This window comes from Ahaetulla prasina, chromosome 2 (assembly GCF_028640845.1).
Source record: "Ahaetulla prasina isolate Xishuangbanna chromosome 2, ASM2864084v1, whole genome shotgun sequence".
Lineage (NCBI taxonomy): Eukaryota > Metazoa > Chordata > Lepidosauria > Squamata > Colubridae > Ahaetulla > Ahaetulla prasina.
In genome coordinates, this window is record NC_080540.1 from 85,505,952 (window position 1) to 85,528,141 (window position 22,190).

The following is a 22,190-nucleotide window of genomic DNA, read 5'->3' on the forward strand; positions in this document are numbered from 1 at the left end:
CTTTGGCCACTCAGTCCAGAAAAGGTTAGCCATCACTGGCCTAGGAAATCAAAATGAAGCAAGGGAACAACTTATACTTTTTTGTCAATCCAATGTTTCTTTGTTGCCAATGCAGTCTTCAAACAACCAAAATGATGCCTGAATACATGGACATCAACACCTTCTACACCTGAGACAGAATTATTGGCTGAAAGTCACCCAGTTGGTTTTATGCCTCAAAGCAGGAGTAGAACTTGAAGTCCTCTAGCCCAGTGCCTGTAACCACTGCTTAAAACTAAACTAGCTTTCATATGCATTTGAATATATGATTCAAATCAGGTATTTGAAACAAGAATATATTTTCCCAACTTTCACCATCCTCATTCATCTCAGATATCCAAGTAGTCCAAACATTGTTTACAGTATTCTCTAATTTGTTTTCCACTCAGCCATTCATATCACTTAACAAGATACAATAGTATTTTTTTCCTGCTAATAATAAGAATAATATTGTTCAGTTTCGGAACATTTTATGCAGGATGCCACTATTAAGTTTTATTTATTTATATATTACACATATCTTGAAGCCACTGGTTTGCAATCTAATTTCTTCTTGAAGTATAGGTACAACTACAGATTTTTAAAAAAGAAGCACATAAATTCCCTTTTTTTAAACTTAAAGAATCATTTAAACAAAAATGATTTTAAATATAGCTATCTGCCATGCAAGATTGCTCAATCAGAAAAATCTTTCTCATTCAGTGCATCTTGAAAAATGGATAGCATATACAATATGTATGTGACCGTGAATGAGACCTACCAGCTTCAATAAAATAGCATTTACTCAAACCAAAATAGAATTTAGTTCAAATAATTCAGGCCATAATGTTATAATTAGATGTTCTGGATCAGCAAGTTTTAATGAGGTTAAAATTATGCACATCAACACTTTTTAATACTAAAAGGATTTACATTCTGCAAGATATTCTGGCATGATATTTCCAAATCAAATAACAAATAAAGATGTATTATTTGCCTATCATTTTGTACTTCTAAGGTTATGATTTACTGGTTCTATGAATATAAAATATATACTAATTTAAACATAAATAAAAATTGTCTAAAGCAACACGTTGTCATAGTTTCCTGGGGAAAGAAGATAGCCTGTCAGTTATTTTGAAGAATGCCCCATTAACTGTTTTTCATTTTAAACTAGGCCCTGATGAGTTTTTCTCATTTTACAGCTTTTTGTTATCAGCTGCCCAAGCATACAGGAACTAGTAGCAAGTTTATTTCACATGGCAGTCTCAAAACTTGACAATGTGGCAGAAAAGAAAATAGAATCTGGCTAATGCACCTAAGAGGTAGTCATTTATCATGCAATCTTACTTACCATATGATGTTGATTGCTGCAAAGAATAGGATGCAGACATTCAGGGGCAGAGAATAGTACAGCCAATGGAGATAGATATTTCTAATTAAAAAAAGCCTTTTGTTATACTTTTATTCTATGAGCTAAACCTTACTCTGGTACCTTACCTACATGGCCTGAAAAAGAGTATTTGGAATGGGGGGAATTATAACTGCCTCATACAACAACCTTTTGCAGTTATGACAGGGATAAAAACTCTGTGATCAGTTAACGTTTTTACAACCATTGCAGATTTTTAAAGCAAAAAAAAAAAAAAAAAGAAAAGCTAAAGACCATAAGCACAGTTATGACTTCACTTAACACCCATTTTGCTTAACAAACAAGTTGCCAGCCCTAATAGTGGTTGCTAAATGAGGATTACCCGTTCAACATTCAGATGGATGATGTAGCCAAGAAACTTGTCTTTCATTCTCAACTTTTATTACTACCTTCCTAATGGACAACATAAACAGTTATACTAAACATTGATATTTTCATTATTAATTACATTTACGACGCTTACATTGATATTGAAAAGCATATATTAATTACCTTTGTATCTTTTTTTTTAAGACCCTGTTATCCCTTTTATGAGGATGGACTTGGGGCAACTAAATGGAGTTGCTGCACTTCCTGATGCCTAGACAGATTTTACAGCAGTGTTTTTCCTCTCGTTGCTCTCTGACAGAGAAACATCTATTGCTGCTTATTGCACTCTCAACCTTCCAAGTGGGAGGCAAGTGTCTTCACCTCTAGGCCACAGCACTTCTCTTGATTATCTTTATATCATATAATCCCAATATAATTCAGATAGACTCAGCCAAATGCTACTGCCCTTGCCTTTCCAGATGAATGGGATAGACAGAGAGGAAGTAATAAAATGAACTCACAGCCAGTTAAGACTCCAAATATTATAGTTCTTTGGGTCGTACAGATGTGAGTCTCAGCTTCATCGATTTTTGCTATTGCAAGAAACTTCAATATTTTCTTCAGAGGTATATAACCCAAACCCCCAGAAACACATGAAGACTTAGATAGAACTACCCAAAACGCTCCAAAATGTTTACCTTTTACCAAATTGTGTTTTTACTGTATCAGAGGAGAAAGTGTTAACTATATAAATAATATTTAATCTTAATTGGATTTTAAAATTAGTGAAATAAAATTACATTTAATTTCACTAAAGGTGAGGCTTTTGGCCCATGATGTTTAGAGTCAGTGCACTATGGCTCTTCACTCAGAAGCTTCCAAATCTTTGTAATATCTCATTGTATTTAATAAATTTTAAGATAGTTTTCTTGTTCTTATCTAAGTTTGCAGCATCATTTGTTTTAGACTAGTTGGTCTAAAACTTAGCTCACACTCACAGTCTACCTGGTCCATAAGTTAAGTCCTTAGTTCTGGTGGCAGTTTAGCTTCCATATTATAAAATGGGCTTGATCTCATCTTCTTTCCAGATCTTCCAGGTTGCAGTGAATCATAAAATTCTTGAGCGAACATGCATAGAAGTCAAATATATATGTTAAAAAAATCTTAATTTACCTCCTTAGGAAAAAAATGCAAATCAGGTTAACCTTTCAATTATAACTGAGTTTGATACCTATAAAGCAAGTTTAATTCAAGATCTTATATCATTAACATGTTATATAGGTGTTTCTCCCCCAAAGAAAAAGTCTTTAAAATATTAAACAATTAAATCATTCTCAAATCATGGGATTCCTAAGACTTATTGTCAGCTTTAAAATATATATTTTTTCCTGTTGTATCAACAGTATTAGACAACAAAACTGTGAATGTTCCATTGCCGTTTTGATCTCTGCAGTAACCTTGAGACTCTGAGTCTTTGGGATAAAGATCATGGAACATTGGAAAAAGAAACTGTAGATGCATTCCAGGGCAAAAGATTATTGTGCTCAATAAGAAAATTATTAAATATCACATTCCCATTGAAATTGAACTCTTCTACAAAAATCAATAGATACAAAGCATATGCAAAGCTCCCAAATGCATTCGTTTAGAAACTATGAAGCAAAAATAAATTATCTCTGAAGCAATCTAAGTTTATAATGTCTAAGGGGGAATTCTAATGTTACGTGTCTAGTTTTTACTTGCACAATAGTGTAAATTACTCCCTCTTGCAGACTTCCTCCCTCAGATCTGCCCTATGGGATTCACAATCCCATAGGGCAGATTTGAGTTAATCTAATGAGGCAGGAAACTACAAGGAGGAAGGGCTATTTGATCCAGCAGTAGTTTCCATCCCATTGGTGGAAGGAGTTTTTAAAAACTATCCTAAAACTGCAATTCTTTGCATGCTCAAGAGTAAGAGCCATGTAATCCACTGGGTTTTATATTAGAATTGGTAGATAGACTGCAATATTTGTTTAAAATTTTACCAAAGCTTGTAATATTTTTCAGTTAATACTTCCGCTCCTTCCAGTAGCAAGCTACTTTCAAAGAACTGAACCTGTCGGAGGTCATTTATAAAGTGACTTAAGTTATGCTAATACTGCATAAAAGTGAATGAGATCATTCACTCTGTTATAACTTGAGGTCACAGCCAAAAAGGCACTTCAGTTGTCATCAGTATGCCTTTATTTGCAACAAAATTCCATCAGAATGAAAAGATGTGAAATATAGTAAAGAAATTTTGTTCATAGATACTAGTCCAAGTCCTAGAACTTAGCATTTATTACTAAGAATTGCAAAAAAGAATGTTTAAATGTATTTTATTGCCAAGACTCTTTGGTAACAGGAGGTATGCCACAAGATTTCTACACCTGATAATTTTACAGAGTAGGGAAATTCATGGAAGTTTTTTAGTACAATTCAATATATGTTTTCAAGTTTCTTGTCAAACTTAAAACTTATTCCTTCTAAGCCATTGGCAGATTTATTTCTAGATGCTAGAATGCTTCCAAAATATAAACAAAATCCAAAAATGGCAACATAAACTGAATCCATTTAAGTAAGTTTCTATCAGCACTATTAGCTTGTAAGATGCTTTTGCCAATATATCTTTCCCCCATTATCATGTTATTCTGACAAATTTCCCTGATGTTAAAAACTACATATTGGAGCTGTTAAAATCAGATACAGTCTCAGAAAGACATCAGAAAATTATTAAGTAAGTTATTGAAAAGACTGCCCAGCAATCCAGAGTTGTATAATTCATGGCTGAGAGATTTTGTGACTGAAAGGCTATTATTTTCCCAGAGGGATTGCTGCATAACATTTTGCTGAAAGCAAGAGAAATGCTCACAGAGAGGTATATACTTATCAACCCACACCCACCCTGCTATTTAAATCTTCCATTCCTTCAATCAAAATGGCATGTCAGCTTCCCCCTAAGTTCATGCCACCCTTTCAGGACATTTAAAGTGATTCAGCTGGGAATTTACTATTGCACAGCAGCATCCTAGGAAGAAAATGACATCTCTCACCAGTGGTTAAAAAGAAACACAGATTGTGCTATTCTTTTTACCCCTTCTATGTGCTATTTGAAACTAGGACAAGCTTCAAATAATTGGAAGTCCAGCCTTTTTGTTCATATATTAACTCCTCCACCTGTTGAACAGTATGGATCCATCCATTCAGGTTTCTCTGAGGAAAAGGACACAAGTAGCAGAATCTCATTCACTAGGATCTTTCACGGGACACTTGGATTTGTCCTAAGACAACCTTGATTTACTTGCTGTGACCTCCTTTTCTTACTTGGATTATAGGCACGCTGCCTCCAGTTTAACCGAGACTGAAAACCCACAGAAGACCGCTTAAAGCCGGAGAAGAGCATTCCCGATCGTTAAGGCAAACCAGGCAAAGGGGTGAGGGGAGTCAGTTTTCTCGCAAATGTCAGTAGATCATATAAGCCCCCACCTTCCAAATTACAACATCCCGCCGATGCATTATAAAATCCGATTTTCCACTTTGGAATGCAAATCAGGAAGCTGCACTCCCGCGCGCAAAAACGCGCGCCTTACGCGCGTGAGCGCGCACACATACACACACAAAAACCCCTAAGAACAGGAGAGGGGGAGAGAGAGAGAGAGAGAGAGAGAGAGAGAGAATGAATGAATATCTGTTATCCTCTAGACTCGGTACCCAAAACAGAAGATGCAAAGCTGAAAACGTTACAAACTCCGGGCAATGTCAAATTCCTGGCTCCTGGAGAAGCAAAGAGACGGCCGAGGATTTATAAGTAACTGTTATAAAGCAGCCTCGTTCATTGCAGCCGATCCAAAGTAACTTGATCCCTCCTCCGCTTTCTTTCCCCACTTGACCCCAGCCGCCCCAACTTGTTTCCAGGTTAACCCCCCAACGAGTCAGGCTACTCACCCTACCTCGGTTGCTGGAGGGTTGCTGTTGTTTTTTTCCCCCAACTTGAGCGCCTCTTCTCCAAACTGCGTCCAGAATGGATGGGACAAACGTGCCTTTCGGAGCGGGGGGGCGGGGAGCTCGCCTGTCCCGAGCAACGCGAGTACTTCAGCAGCGCCCCTTCCAGCAGAGTAATTCCATGGAGAGCGGGGAGGGGGAGGGGAGGGGAGACCGTGGAAGCGCGAAGCGAAGCGCGAGTCGAGCGAGCCCGTTAGGAAATCATGGTGCCTCCTGCTGCGGGGCCAGTGGCGCGGGCAGCTTCGGGCAAGGAGGAAGCCAAATGCTCAGCCGCCTCTCTCTCTCTCTCTCTCTCTTCTTTCTTTCTTTCTTTTTTGGTAGCTCCCGGGGAGAAGCCCTCTTCACGCCCGGGCAGCGCGGGGCATCCTCGAAGGAGCGGGAGCCCAGGCGAGGGCTGCTGCCTGTCACAAGTCCACCCCGCTTTCGGCACTCAGCGCATGCTGCACTCACCCGGATGCTGCTGGTGGGGCTGATGCCTTGCCTGGCGAAACATCGCTGTGGGGAACACACCTGGACCCGCTGCTGCTCCTGCCCCTGCTGCCGCCGCAACCGCTCGGCAGGCCGGCAGTCTAGGAAAAAGAAGGAAATTCCCACTTTCGCTGTCACCTTCCTCTTCCTGGCTCGCCTTGCCAGCTGCCGGGCTTCCCCTGGCGCTCGGCTCTCCCCTCCCCGCGCCTCAGCGGCACTCTCCTCGCTTCCTGCCTGCGGGATTCCTGGCGGAGTCCAGCGAAAGAGACAGCACTGGCAGAGGGAACACAAGGCGCGTTTAACGCCAAGCTCGCCTCAGCGGCGTCGGTGGCGGCGACGGCAGAGACAACCACCACCGGCAGCTCCAACCAGCCAGTAGGAAAGCCCCCCCCTTCCTCCTCCCCGCCCCCCCCCGCGCCTTATGGCTTTCCCACGTGCTGCGTCTTTCCCCGGTTTATGTTGGCGGCGGGGGGGGGGGCGGCGGGGAGAGAGGCCAAAGGGGAACAGCGTCCAGCGGCCGGGTGTTCGCTCGCGCCAGCCCCACCCCCCTCTGCGCGCCGTGCTACTGGGACTTTCCCCTGCCGCCGATGCCAGGAATCCCGCTTCGCCAAGCTCTCGCATCCTTGGAGGAAATGGAGGGAAAGGGTGGCCCGCCTTTCAAAACCTGCAAAATCGGGGGCCGGAGCAAGCTTTCTCTCTCCCAGCTCACCTGACGCTACTCGCGGTCAGTCATCCCGCGAGTTCGTGTATCGCTAAGTGTGCAGGCAGCATTTCAACTTGTTTGCTCCTGGTTGGAGAAGGTCACCTAAGCTAGGCATGCATGGGACAAGCATGATAACCTGAGCAGAGTACTCTCCCCCCCCCCATATCCCCCCTCATTGACATCTTCAGGAACGGTGGTGTGTGTAAATATGTGTGTTTGTGGGTGCAACTGATACCTCTTGCAATGTGATGCTGAAGTCAGGCAAAATGTTGTCTCTCAAGTACTTGCATGCAAGTATGAAATCACATTATTTGCATAGGTGGGCATCCCTGTGGTTTCTTTCCTAGGCTGCTGTCTGTCCTCAGGACATTACCTTCATCTGATTTCTAGCCCATGAATGAATGGGTTTTACAAGATGGCTACATCCATTTTTAAGGAATGATTTCCCCTTTCAGCTAGCAAGTAACCTGTGTTAGTTTCAAGGTGAGTGTATTTTGACATGCTTCACTGTATTCTGTTTATACTACAGTTTGATAGCCTCTGGGGGGGGGGGGAAGAGGGTGGATGGTGGGAATACCCAGCATCTATTGGCCACTTCAGGCAGCAACACCAGATGCAATCATACTTCCCTCCGTTGGAATCCTGCCTCTATTCTCTCCCTTTTCCCTCCAGTAAGAAAGATCAAAACAAAGCAGCAACTGCACTTTCAATGTAGTGAATAAGGAAGATGACCTTGACAGTGATCATTTATTTATTTGTTTATTTAATTTATATAGCCACCTATCTCACCAATAGCAATTATGCCTAAAGCAAAAGGGACTGAAGCATTTTCAAAGTCCAGAATGGCCAGAAAGGGCTCAGATGCATACAGTCTTCGCTGATCTATAAGAAGTAGGAGGAGGAAATACAACACAGACTTGTAAGATTTTGTTATTGTCATAAAATCTCAATAAAATTACTTTTGGCTTCCTTGTGGAACTAATTTCCTAATCAAGCCTACCTTGTGAGGCTGACATATAAGTAGTTCTCTACAATCTGCCAAACATCTGGATGAATTATCTTGGGAAGAAGGGGAAGAACTGCAGTCAGGGCAGTGGTTGGATAAGGGGCAGCTTATCCCTCCCTTGAAATCATCTCAGGAGGGACCCTCTCCAGTTTCTTGGGTCATAAAGCGCAGGGGAGGAATACATGGTACTTTCAGACTTGCAAGATTCTGTTAATAAACAATAAAATACGGCTGTTTTTTCTTGGTGTACTTGCCTGGGATACGTTGCAAGGCTGACATTAGTAAAATGAGAGATTGGCTCTCTCAAATTTCAGGAACCCCCATTTTACGTGCTGTTCTCCCTGTTGCTAATCAGCTGTCAGACAATCTTGTTTTGACAGTGGGTTTAGCATGCTTTCAAAATTCAACAGTTTCACTCCGCAACCTCACTTCCAAAACAACTTCTATGACCAGCTGATTGGCAATAGGGGAGAGAGGGAGATGTTTACTGAAGCAAGAAGCCTACCAGTTGATTGTTAGAATTATCCAATAAAGTGGACAGAAAGTAACTCTCTCTGTTACGTTACTGCAGAAAAACTGCAGCTGCTTGTAAATGCAAACCATTGTTTTGATCCTCATTTCCGGAACAACTATTCTGCCCTGCCTTCCATATAACAGCCCTTCAGAAGAGAACGATCACGGCTCCTCACAGCCTTCTGCAGACTATCTAGTTCCTCCAACCATTTCTCATTGGGTTTTCTTTCCTGTCGTTCACCCCACCCCCAACTTGTCATCATTCTTTTTTTTTTCTCCATTGGAAAAAATTGCAGTTTTTCAATGTTCCTTCCAGGGTGCTTTAGTTGTTCATAACAAGCAAGACAGCAGCCATTATATCATGAGTGAAGCTTTTGCACATGCATGACAGTTGACACAGCTAGAAAATAGGTAGAGCTTTAATTAATAACAGAATAATAACAGAGTTGGAAGGGATCTTGGAGTTCCATCCCATGCTCAAGCAGGAAACCCTAAATCATTTCAGATGAATGGCTGTCCAATCCCTCCTTAAAAGCCTCTTGTGATGGAGCATCCACAGCTTCTGTAGGCAAGCCGTTCCATTGATTAATTGTTCTCACTGTTACGGAATTTCTCTTAGTTCTAGGTTGCATCTTTCCTTGATCTGTTACTTCTTGTTCTTGCCTTCAATTATGATGTCACTATCACCATCTTTTTTGTTTTGAGCTGCACTCCAAATCTAGAACTTTGCATTTGTCCCCATTGGAGTACATCTGGCTAGTTTGGACCCATTTGTTAAGCTTGTCAAGTTCCCACTGAATTTTAATACTGTCTATAAGACGTTTGCTGCCCTTCCCATTTTTATGTCATCTGTAAATGCACGATTGAAGTTTTGTTATCATCCAAATTATTAATTTGCTAAGCAGCACAGAGCCTGACTGCAGTTCAAGACTTCCTTTCAGCTTGAAACAGAGCTTCTGAGGTACACTGTTTAGATAGAATTGTTCAGCTAGCTTTGGTTATTTTCTCATAGAAATTGAAGATACTTCCAATCCACTTGAGAATAAAGTAAAAAATAAAGATGGGGAGAGGGCTGGGAAATGAGAAGCTTTCCCTGCAAAGTAAGAAATAATTCAGACAAATGAAAAATAAAATTTAATACAGCAGGTGGCAGCATATAGCTGACTTTGGCTATATTTAGGAAAGACTTGGATGGGAGACCATGGAGAAATTCAAGAGTGAAAGGTTAGACTGAGAAGCAAAAACACATGGGAAGCAGACACACAGACACACACACACACAGTAATTCCGGACAGAGGCAATGCTAGATTTCCATGCTGCTTAGATGTATCCTTCTTCAAGGATAAACATCTGTTGTCTTCTCAAGATGAAACAGATCAAAAATTATCCAATCCACAAAATCTTCCTATAGCTGAAACTATTAATGTGGTTACTTTCTGGATTCAGATATTCCCAATTAGATTCTTTTATGTGTACTCTCTAAATAGGGATTTTTTTTTCTATTGTGTTTCTTCCAATGTTATTGTTTTTAATACCAAGATTACAAAAGGGTACAAAAAAATAAACAGTGGTGGAAGCAACAAAATACTAAAGTCAATAACAAAAAATAGAAATGCAATCTTGGGACAGAAAAAAAGAAATAACATTAAATTTCCATAATAAAAGAATAATTTGTTGATACATCCCATGTGAACTATGAATTCAAAAGGGTTTTTCAAACTGACTGTAACGTCATTCCACAGTTTCGGGCAGTCCAAATCAAACATGACAATAACTCATTAGTTAAAATTTTTCAAAACAGAAAAACTTACTTGCCATTTTCAAACTGGGATTATCCCAAGAGGAATAAAAAAAAAACTTAAGAAAATAATATTTATAACAGCTTCCCCAAATCCCCTGATGCCTTTAATAATGGAAATGAAACAATAAAAATAAAATGAAATGAAAAGATAGGACAAGACAAGATAAGATAAAAGACTATAGAAACCAAATAGATGTTATTAGAGATAATCCTCAAATGGCAACTACAATTGGAACCAGAATTTCCATTGCTAAGCAAGGGAGCATTTAAGTAACTCATGCTTCATTTTATAACCTTTTTGGCCATGGTTGTTAAGCAAATCACCATAGTATTAAAATGAATCATATGGTCTTTAAACCAATCTGGCTTTTTCCTATGACTTTGCTTGTAGGAAGTATTATGGGAAGGTCACAAATAGCAATCACATGATCCTGAGATTTTGCAACGATCATAAATACATAAATACATTCCAGTTGCCAAGCCCCCATTTGATCACATTACCATGGAGATTATGTAAGAGTTGTAAGCCACTTTATTCAGTGCCATTGTAAGTTTGAAAGGCTGTAAATCGAGGACTATCTGTAAAACAAAGTGATCAAATAAGAACTTAGTTGTGCCTATAATGGTTTTTCAACTGGGCACTTAAAAGTCTATAAATAAACAGAAATCAATAACAGCTTTATGTTGCGTTAAAACAGAAAATCAGGAATAGTTATAATTTAGACAAAATCTAGGGGCTTGTCCTTGACATAGAAAATGTTTTAATAAATTACAGATCTCTATAAATATCTTAAAAGGTATTAAAACTGGACTATCTCTTAAGTATGTAAGTAATTTGGAATAATACTTATTCATGGAACATTTTTCTTTTCTCATAAGTTCATTTAACTATTTGTTTATATCAGATAAAGAGTTTGATAAAGTCACATTTACAAACAATATAGTTTATTTCTGATAATTATTCCAGGAGAATTAGAGTAAAAAGTAGCATTATCATGCTAACTACCACGGTACCATGGATTCATTAGATCCTATAGAAAAAATGTGAGACTTATTCCAATTACTGAAAAACCTGAGAATTCACCTAGGTATTGTACTATATTAATATATATCAAAATAATAGTTTCAAGGGGCGCGGTGCAGGGGTGAAATCTAAATTTTTTTCCCACTGGTTCTGTGGCTTGGTGGGCGTGGCTTGGTGGGCATGTGACTGGGTGGACAGGGCCAACATGACATCACTCACGTCACTCTTTCTCTCTCTCTCCCTTTTTTCCTTTCTTTCTTTCTTCTTTCTCTCCCTGTCAGCCCTGCTGTGCTGGGACTGTCATTTTGGTAAGGACGGCAGCCGACGGAGCCATCTGCCCCACATTCCAGCCTAATAGCCCAATCTTTACCTAATAGATTCATAACTATATTTAATATAATTTAAATATTTCAAATTCATTTTTTTTGCAGATCGGCCATCCAGACTGAATAAAATTTATCAAATAAAACCTACAAAGCAGAGCCTATAACTGCACTTGCACTATTTTGCTATCAGCAATATATGGGTTTTGCCAGCCGCAAAAACAAATTTTGCAACAGCAAGAGTTTCCTTGGGGTTCTTATCTGCTAGTAACAATTTCATGTAGAACACTTCAGTCCATCTGAGATATGGAATTAGAAGAGGTTAAGAGGTACCATAGTATGTCTCCATAGAAATTGCAACATAACAGAATATGAGTTTGTGTTTCAATAATCTCAGCATGCCTACCATCCCTGTCCTAATGTTCCCTTTAATTGTATTCACTTTATATATTCAATTCATGCTTATACTTATATATATTATCTAATATGTACTCAACAAAATACAAAAAAAATATATGAAGTTTTATAAAGTTTTCCTTCCAGCTCTGCTGATGGCATCCTACTGAATTGCAGGATTGCAATTGAAATTCATTGCTTGTGAATTGATCTAGGTAGAATGCCGCTTTGAAATGTGCATTCTTATGTTCCAGTTGTGCCCTTGACAAGAGGTTACCATAATCTGACTATAATTCTGTCTATAATTAAAGGAACCTTTGTTTAAGCGTCACCATTGCCTGATCTTGTCCCATAAGCAGGAATCTCTTGAAAAATCTCATTTGCATATTTTTTTTCCTCAATTTTGAATTTCCAGGCTGTATGATCAATCAATGTTAGTTCAATCAGAACTTGGGGTTAAAAGTGAACCAATATTTAATTGTGCAAACCATACCCTTGTTTTGACTTTGATAAGTCCTGTCTCCAGCCTCAAGGTAGGCATTTTGCCACCTGGAATAGCTTTCTTAAGAATTTCTACTGTATCCTTTCCAAGTTCTGGTAATTGATTCCTAGGTTTAACTGGGCTCTGTATAACGGCTAGGATAATGTCTTAGCTTCAGAAAGCTTGAGGGCAGATGGTATATATTGGGCACTTCTGGAGAACAAGAAAGAAAGAATTGCTGCTCAACTCCTCTGGGCATGTGGTGCTTCGCGGAGTGGTGAAGCACAAATCCCAAGAATTGAAGCTGGGAATCTGCTCTATTTTCTGCCTTCAAGAGTCCAATGCAATTTTAAAAAAACATGGCAACTCTTAGAAAACTACCTATCTGAACTAATGATAATTTACACAGAAGCAAAGGTTATTATAGGAGGATATTTTAAGACTTGGCCCAGGTGACTTGGTCCTATATTCAAAGTGCCACAAATACCCTACATAAATGTATTTGTCACCAATGTTGGGAGGGAGGGAGGGAGGGAGGAAGGAAGAGCACTGAGGGAGGGAGGGAGGGAGGGAGGGAGAGAGGAAGGAAGGAAGGAAGGAAGGAAGGAAGGAAGGAAGGAAGGAAGGAAGGAAGGAAAGGTTGGTAAACTCAGTGAGGAACCTGGCAAGAAAATCACCAATTTTATAATTGCACTTAGTGTACATTTGCTGCAAAGAAAATTAGAAGTTATTCTATTTCTTTTCATCCTTTTTTGTATTTTTTTTTTTACTGTATACTACTTTGCGTTAGTTTTTAATCTTCCTCACAAAATTATTAATAACAAATAATAAAAACCCAATAGATTATATAACCTTTTTCTGAGGATTTGTGAACTTTCTAAGACTTTGCAATAGTAGGTGCAAAGGATGATAGGATAGAGCTAGTAGATATTCCCTTTCTATTGGACCAGAAAGGGTGCTATTTTCAGAACATTAATAAGACACAGCATATTATCAGCATATAATAGCTATTATATATATTCAACTATTCCAGTTTTATTTCTATTCCAGAAGAGCCTTCAACTTCTTAATAAGAGAGGCAAGTCATTCCAATATTGTATTAAATATAAGAAGAAATAAATGAAACATTGGCAAGTTCCACTGCACATCTTAATAGATTAAGAAATAATTACATTTGTGATAATATTGGCAAAAAGATTAGGATACCATATATGGATCCAATTAACAGAAAAGAAGCCCATCCTTGGCAAAAGCCATTATACATTATCAAAAATCTTTTGAACTGGAATGCAATGAAATCATCAGTGTTGGTTCCAGTTTTTATTAATGTGTATCTAAAATATAAATTAATAATTTAATATTATCTGAGACCCGTCAACCTTTCATAAAAAAATACTGCGCATGAAAAATAATCAAATATAATATTATATTTGCCAGGTATGCTATCAAAATCTGACATAACATTCAGCAAGGAGATCAAAGAGTGGCTCAAAATTATCTAGCCAGCTTTCTTGGCTGAGGAATAATTAGAATTCACTGTCTCCTGGTTTCTAGCCTGGTGCCTTAACTACAACTAGATCATATGATTGGAGAGAGAAAAAATTGCTAGATATCCTTTACCGCTCACTGGATAGCCATCAGGATATTTTCCAGTTTTTATATTTTTAATAGTATCTATATTTCTAAAAAAGGTAAATAAATAGCTTACTTTGGCAGGCTATGTTGCATCAATTTCTTCAGTAACCTTTTTATTATCATAATAATTAATGAATAGTTATTAATGAATATTAAAATATTAAATTATCAGATTAAAAAGATTTCTGAATCATTTATTTTTTAAAGTTACTACACTCCTAGGAAATGATGTATTCCCATTAATGTATGTTTGACTACCCTACAGTATAAATGTAAAATGTTTCTTGTAAAAAATAACTACAATTTTTACAATTTTTAAATTACCCAACTTAATATTTGAAGATCTTAGTATCTTAGTATCTCTTCGAACAATATGTAAAACCTTTATATTCCCTGAAGTCCTGTAACTAGAATTGTAAGTAAAAGACTTCACATTGACAAAGCCATATTTCCATAAGTCAAATAAACAAAAACAATCAGTTTAAAAAATTAAATAAAAGAAAATGAAAAATTACAGATCAATAAAATTAAGAATAGAAAAAGATTTTAAAATAGAGAATATTATAAAGCTAAACTGAAAAAAACTAGATTTACAATTCTTACAAATACACTAAAAATTCAATACAGTTGCGTGCCCTAAACCAAGTTGGTTAATCTGTTGTCTAAATAAAAAATATTAAGTGTTCAATAAGACTCCTATCTTTTCATTTCAGATAACCCAAAACGTCACACTTTTTCCTTTGCTCTTTCATAGCAGAATTCATAGATTCCCTCCAAAAAAGAAAAAAAAATCCTATTCTATGCAGCTGCTAGCTAAACTTTACTAAATGGTTTGTAGAGCTGGATCTAGAAAATGAATTATCTTCCTTGCATTCAGTTTCAAAAATCCTATAGATAGACAACATGCAGAATGTGGTGCCATTCTCTAGATTTCAAAAATATCGCAACAAGAAAATAGAACTAGCTTTTGTTCAGAATAGAAATGAAAATTGAAATTATACTTTTAAGTAGTGTTGATTTCAAGTTAATATTTTAGTAATAAGAAATCACAGTATAATTTTTTCCCCAGAGTTTATCTTACTCATGTTGGATTCTAAAATCCTAAATGATCCTCTAAACCGGGTGTCAAACTCATGGCCCATGGGCCAGATGTGTCACGCGCTGGCCATGCCCAGGGAGTGTGACACCCCTGCTATATACTTTGCAATTAGGTTACTCTATTCTGTATACTTTTATTTCAAAACTGTTTCCACATTCATGGCACTATTTTGTAGCATTTTGAAACTAAGTGATTGTAATTTCACATGACTGAATCAGCCAAGGTTGTTGGTCATTGTTTTCTAATCTAAAATATCAAATCTGAAGTTCACCTCCAGGAAGTGTATATCTGCATAAATGCAGAGATTGTAAAAGTGTATAATCCTATGAAATTACTGTTAAAAAGGGAGACTACACATAGGTTTATTTATTCCTTTTTAGTTGGTTTTATAGCTTTTTCAACCTGCTTAAAAAGCGGTTCTCTCTCTGAAGAAAAAGGAGAGGAGATATTTTTTTTCCTCCTCCTCCTAACTCAAGTGAAAACAAGGTAGTAATTTAAAGGAAGAAAAGTAATATGAGTTTTCTGCTGATAAGTAGAGCAGTAAAGATCAGGAGATAAACAGAAATGAAAGTTGTAAATCATTCTTTTGTCATGCCGATGGAAATCTTAATTAGTATCTACCTCCATCATGTTCTAATTTGCCCTAAAGATGCACAAATATTTTTCTGCTGTAATAAACATTATTGTAAGTAATTGGGCCAATAACAACAGCTGGTGCTACCCTCCTTTAAGTGAATTGCTGTTTTGGTTAAAACAAATTATTTTGCATGATTTTCTGGTGTGGGTTTTTTTTTTTTAGAATAGAATAGAATAGAACAGAATTTGTTATTGGCCAAGTGTGATTGGACACACAAAGAATTTGTCGTGGTACATATGCTCTCAGTGTACATAAAAGATACGTTCATCAAGAATTCTAAGGTACAACACTTAATGATAGTCATAGGGTACAAATAAGCAATCAGGAAAAAATCAATATCAATATAAATCGTAAGGATTACCAGCAACAAAGTTACAGTCATACAGTCATAAGTGGAAAGAGATTGGTGATGGGAACGATGAGAAGATTCATAGTAGTGCAGATTTAGTAATAGTTTGACAGTGTTGAGGGAATTATTTAACAGAGTGATGGCATTTGGGAAGAAACTGTTCTTGTGTCTAGTTGTTCTGGTGTAGCGTTGTTTTGAGGATAGCCTTGTTTTGAGGGTAGGAGTTGAAACAATTTATGTCCAGGATCCGAGGGGTCTGTAAATATTTTTACAGCCCTCTTTTTGACTCGTGCAGTATAAAGATCCTCAATGGAAGGCCGGTTGGTAGCAACTGTTTTTGATGCAGTTCTAATTATCCTCTGAAGTCTGTGTCTATCTTGTTGGATTGCAGAACCAAACCAGACAGTTATTTTTATTTTTATTTATTTTATTTATTTTGTCACAACAATATATATAAGTATCATACAGAAAGGTTATATAGCATATAAACATATATATGAATAAATATTAGGAGGTATAATCCCGTCTGGATTATTGCAATGCTCTCTACATGGGGCTACCCCTGAAGTGCACTCGGAGGCTTCAGTTGGTCCAGAATGCAGCTGCGCGGGTGATTGAGGGAGCTACACATTGCTCCCATGTAACACCGCTCCTGCGCAGTCTGCACTGGCTACCTGTGGTCTTTCGGGTACACTTCACCTTTAAAGCGCTCCATGGCTTAGGGCCTGGGTACTTACGGGACTGCCTGCTGTTACCTTATGCTTCCCACCGACCCGTACGCTCACACAGAGAGGGTCTTCTCAGGGTGCCGTCCGCCAAGCAATGTCGGCTGGCAGCCCCCAGGGGAAGGGCCTTCTCTGTTGGAGCACCTACCTCTGGAATGAACTTCCCCCTGGTTTGCGTCAATTACCTGACCTTCGGACCTTTCACCGTGAATTGAAAACGCACTTGTTTATCCAAGCGGGACTGGTTTAATTTTTTAAATTTTTTGAATTTTAATATTTTAATTGGGGTATTGTATTTATGGGTCAAATTTGACGGTTTTAAATTTTCGACCACTAATAGAATATATTATTTTAACTGTTGTTTTAATCTGTATATTGTATTGTTTTAAATCTGGCTGTACACCGCCCTGAGTCCTTCGGGAGAAGGGCGGTATAAAAATCTAAATAATTAGTAAATAAAAATAAATAAATAAATAAATAAATAAATAAATAAATAAGCAAGCATATATATATATATATAGGAAGAAGAAAAGAAAAACAATAGGACAAGAACGGTAGGCACGTTTTTGTGCTTATGCACGCCCCTTATGATCCTCTTAGGAATGGGGTGAGGCCAGTAATAGAAAGTTTTAGGATAAAGTTTTTAGGATTATGGGAAGAGACCACAGAGTCAGGTAAAGTATTCCAAACACTGATGATTCTGTTAGAGAAGTCATATTTTCTGCAATCTAGATTAAAGCGGTTGACATTAAGTTTAAATCTGTTGGTTGCTCTTGTATTATTGCAATTAAAGCTGAAGTAGTCTTTAACAGGAAGGACATTACAATAGATGATTCTATGAGTTAAACTTAGGTCTTGTCGAAGGCGACGGAGTTCCAAGTTTTCTAAGCCTAGGATTTCAAGTCTAGTGGAATAAGGTATTTTGTTGTTTACAGAGGAATGGAGAACTCTTCTTGTAAAATATTTCTGGACACGTTCAATTGTATTGATGTCAGAGATATGGTGAGGGTTCCAAACAAGAGAGCTGTATTCAGGAATGGGTCTAGCAAATGTTTTATATGCTCTGGTTAGTAGTGTAGTGTTTTTGGAAAAGAAGCTACGCATGATTAGGTTTACAACTCTTAGAGCTTTTTTTGCTATGTATTTGCAGTGGGCTTTGGCACTTAGATCATTTGACATGAAAACTCCAAGGTCTTTAACGGGATGGGGGTCATCTGTAAGGTAATGTCCATCAAGTATGTACTTAGTGTTTGGGTTCTTTTTTCCAATATGTAAGACTGAGCATTTGCTGGTTGAGATTTGGAGTTGCCAAGTTTTAGACCAAGTGGTTAGATGATCAAGGTCTTTTTGTTATAGAGGTGCAGTTATAGAGGTGCAGATGACAGACTCAATAATTCCTCTTCTTTTTTTTTTACTTTGAATGGCTTTAAGGTAGGAAAAAAGACATGATGCCTGTTCTATCACAAAAGATTCTTTGGAGATAATTATTCAAGTCTCATTAAGTTAGATGTATGCTGCTAGGTTGGCTTTTATGTTGATAAAGGAAAGCTGACCTTAAACTGAATTTAACTCATGGGCAAATCCTGATGGTTGTTGTTTTTTTCCTGGAAACAGAATAAAAATAGGTTGTCATTACCTTTTCTTTTTTTAAAAATTTCTCAGTTCTGGAATTTCCCCGTGGTTTCCTGACCAGATACTACTCTGACCTGATGTGCTGATACAAACAGTAGCAAGATGCTGCTGGGATTAGTTTTGTTAGGTGCCAGATAAAAAGTCCAGAGATATTTCACAAGAAGAGTCCTTCACTCCTCTACTCGCAACAAAATACCTTATGCCACCAGACTCGGAATTTTGGGCTTAGATAACTTAGAACTTTGCCGTCTTCAGTCTAACCTAAGCATAGTGCATAAAATCATCTGCTACAATGTCCTATCAGTCAATGAATACTTCAGCTTCAACCAAAACAATACAAGAGCACACAATAGATACAAACTCATGGTAAACCGATCCAAACTAGACTGCAGAAAATACAACTTCAGTAAAAGAGTTGTCAATGCCTGAAATGCAGTGCCTGACTCTGTGGTTTCTTCCCCAAATCCCTAAAACCTTAACCTTAGACTGTCTACTGTAGACCTCACCCCATTCCTAAGAGGTCTGTAAGGGGTGTGCATAAGCACACCAGCATGCCTACCGTCCCTGTCCTAATGTTTTCTTTTATTCATATCCTTTACATGTATTTTTAATTATGTTTACACTCATATCTGTCATAAAATACATGCTTGATGAAATAAAATAAATAAATAAATAAACAAAAATAAATAAAAAGCTGTTTTTTGCCTAGATATTTTTAACACCATGGTCAATTTTATTTAGAAGGGGCTCATTTACTGAAATTCTGACTTTATTACATTCTGTACAGTTCTGCTGTTTATATATTTTTTTAATGTAGATGGTTGTTTTTTTAATTGATAGGCATTCTTGTGATACCCTGAGACTGAATCACAGGATAAAAATACATTGAATAAGTAAATAAAGAAGCAAAATACAGATAAAAGAGACATGGAAAGCTCACTGGGTACTGTCTGATAAAAGGAACAAAGTTATCACTGTGCCCTTGTTTTGCAAATATACTTGCATCATCATGAGCGAACCAAATAAATTTGATATCACATCCTAAATTCTGCACTTGTTTTCCACCAATAAAATGAAATAACACTTGAAGGTTTGTTTGTTTGTTTTTATGGAAAGAAAATGAATGGAAGTTGATGGAGACTTTCTGTGGAACAACTTGAGAAAAATAGATATTAGGATTAAGCCGTTAAGGATGTTTATATTAAAAACAGAACATAAGGATTAATATATGTATATGTATGTGTATATGTATATGTATGTATGTATGTGTATATAAAGTATAGCCTTTATTTGTCATTGTACATCATGTATACAATGAAATTGATTATATGTGTGTGTGTGTGTGTGTGTGTGTGTGTGTGTGTATTTTCTCTCTATATATATAGCATCGAATCAGAGAAAGAAAAATTGATGGGATGAGAAGAAAGTTCTAATCAATTTTCATTCAGCATTAAAAGAATAAATGAATAGAAGATGACACTTTTTTTTTTACTGAAACTAATGCATTAGTTTGGTATTTGTGGAACAATATAAGATTATATCTAGCTAGTAGTTCTGACTAGCGGAATGACATTCATCAACGGTATAATTCATCTCCAAGTCCCTTGTCCTCTTTCTGTTGTTTGGTACATCTCTAGAACAGATGTGGGAGTGAAGATAAGAAAGGAACATTCCTTTGTTTGAAGAAGAATCTGTATGATCATGGACTTAACCCTTTGTTAAGTAACCCTTTGTGTATGTAACACCAAGTCAGATACCAAAAACGCCATACTGACCTCAGAGTAACTCTGAAATTAAATTTTAATGTGGGCAAAATTGGAGTCTGTTTGTAAATCTGTGAACATGAATGTAATTATAATGTTTAATAACAATTCAAATTCGATTAAAGGTAAACATAAACAGCATAAACTGTTTTAGAAAAATAGATTGCAATGTGAATTAGATTTAAGGATTTGGTTTGCAAGAAGGATTGAAAGAAGTCATACAAGCAAAACACAATAAAAAAATCCTCAATGTCTTCATGTGTTGCAGTTACTACACTTGGCAAACATAATTGGCAAAGGATACAAAATCATTAAATCAGTTTCGGATCCATTCCTTTTACTGCTTGAGAGGTAAAAAGAAAATTGAAAGGCCTGTTAAAACTAGAGATATCAATCAAAAAATTGCATTCCCTTTTAAAGGGAATGCAATTTTTGCCTACCTGGCATTTTTTTACCTACCTGGCATAATATATAGAGAGAGTCATTAAATGAATCACTGCAGTTAAGACAGTAGCAGGGTTGTAAAGTGAATCTGATTTCCCATTGACTTTGTCAAATGTGACCACATGACCATGGCACACTGCAACCGTCATAAATATGAGTCAGTTGCTTGAGTGTCTGAATTTTGTTCACATGACCGTGGGGATGCAGCAATGGCTGTAAGTGTGAAAAAATCGTCAAAGCCTTTTTTTAGTGCTGTTATAATATTGAATGGCCACTAAATGAACTGTTGTAAGTCGAGGACTACCTGTAATAATTCAAAATATTGTGACCATTGCATATTGTGTTTGGCCAGATAAAGGAGGGGTTACCAAATCTTAGATTTGTGTCTTGTGTTAGTGGAACATATAGCTGAATAAATGAACATAACGTAAATTCTGCAGTGAGAAGATAATATTCATGATTCATGGGCTTGTGATGACCCACCATAACGCTCCAGTCTCTCACACATACATCCATACCTTTCTCTTCCTTAGTCACCCTAATTCTAAAATTTTGGCTTAAGATGGAAGTAGTAGTGCAGGAGAAGGATAGAACAAAGATGCAACAGATCTATATCTCCTCAGTATGGTTGCTGGCAGGTTTATGAATTAATTTTCTAGATGCAAAACTCTGTAGATGGCTAGTTGCAGAGGTTGGGGCAGCTTCATTAGCTGTTTCAACCAAGTAGGAATGATCTCATAATTTTCAGAATAACAAAGGTGGAAGTAAAATATTTTGCTTTTAGCAAAGCATTGCTAAGCATTTGGTCATCCTCACTAGCACTTCAAAATAGTTCCCAGTCATTTTAGGATATTATCCCCAAACTTTGCAGTATGTTAGATAACTCTGGACCTCAAAATGTTGCATACCCATGGTTTATCTGTTTTTCTTATTTTAAATCAGGGCATGTAAAAAAATTTCATACTCTATATTCATATAACAGCAAAGGAAGGTATTCCAGAATCAGTAAAGTATCAGCACAGGTGATCTTGATTTATGACCACAATTGAGCCCAAAATTTCTGTTCTTAAGTGAGATAATTATTAAGTGAATTTTGCTCCATTTTATAACTTTTCTTGCCACAATTGTTAAGTGAATCACTGCAGTTGTTAAATTAGTAACATGGTTAACTTTGTCAGAAGGTTGCAAAAAGTGATCACATGACCACGGGACACTGCAATTGTCATAAATATGGGTCAGTTTTGATCACCTAACCATGGAGATGCGGCAATGGTGGTAAGTGTGAAAAACAGTCATAAGTTCAACAGTCATAAGTGCTGTTGAAACTTCTAATGGTCATTAAATGAACTGTTGTAAATCGAGGACCACCTGTATTTAACATTCAGAATGTACTTCAGATAAAAAACATA

At 37.3% G+C, this 22,190-nt stretch overlaps 2 protein-coding genes across 3 annotated transcripts in view; one reads left to right on the forward strand and one right to left on the reverse strand.

The window, feature by feature from the left end:
- The window catches only part of SGCD (sarcoglycan delta), a 520,002-nt gene extending 514,160 nt beyond the window's left edge, over positions 1 to 5,842 (reverse strand). Inside the window, exon 1 of the mRNA XM_058165781.1 lies at positions 5,731 to 5,842. The gene's annotated coding sequence lies outside the window, so the exon portion shown is untranslated. The remainder of the gene's footprint in view (positions 1 to 5,730) is intronic.
- On the forward strand, positions 5,802 to 19,994 carry LOC131189594 (uncharacterized). 2 transcript variants are annotated; one of them, XM_058165784.1, is made up of 3 exons: positions 5,802 to 6,625; positions 7,301 to 7,436; positions 19,960 to 19,994. In XM_058165784.1, the coding sequence occupies exons 1-2, from the start codon at positions 5,802 to 5,804 to the stop codon at positions 7,341 to 7,343; spliced, it is 867 nt and encodes a 288-aa protein (XP_058021767.1). In that variant the 3' UTR covers positions 7,344 to 7,436; positions 19,960 to 19,994. The 2 variants fall into 2 exon arrangements, with proteins under 2 accessions (XP_058021767.1, XP_058021766.1); XM_058165783.1 differs by lacking the exon at positions 19,960 to 19,994 and adding an exon at positions 7,730 to 7,911.
- Positions 19,995 to 22,190: the final 2,196 nt, after the last annotated feature.

Excerpts from the sequence above, each read along its gene's own strand:
- LOC131189594 (XM_058165784.1), top strand. The coding sequence starts at position 5,802 with ATGGATGGGACAAACGTGCCTTTCGGAGCGGGGGGGCGGGGAGCTCGC. Across the intron at positions 6,626-7,300 it reads CCGGCAGCTCCAACCAGCCA|GCTGCTGTCTGTCCTCAGGA; the intron begins GTAGGAAAGCCC and ends TTTCTTTCCTAG.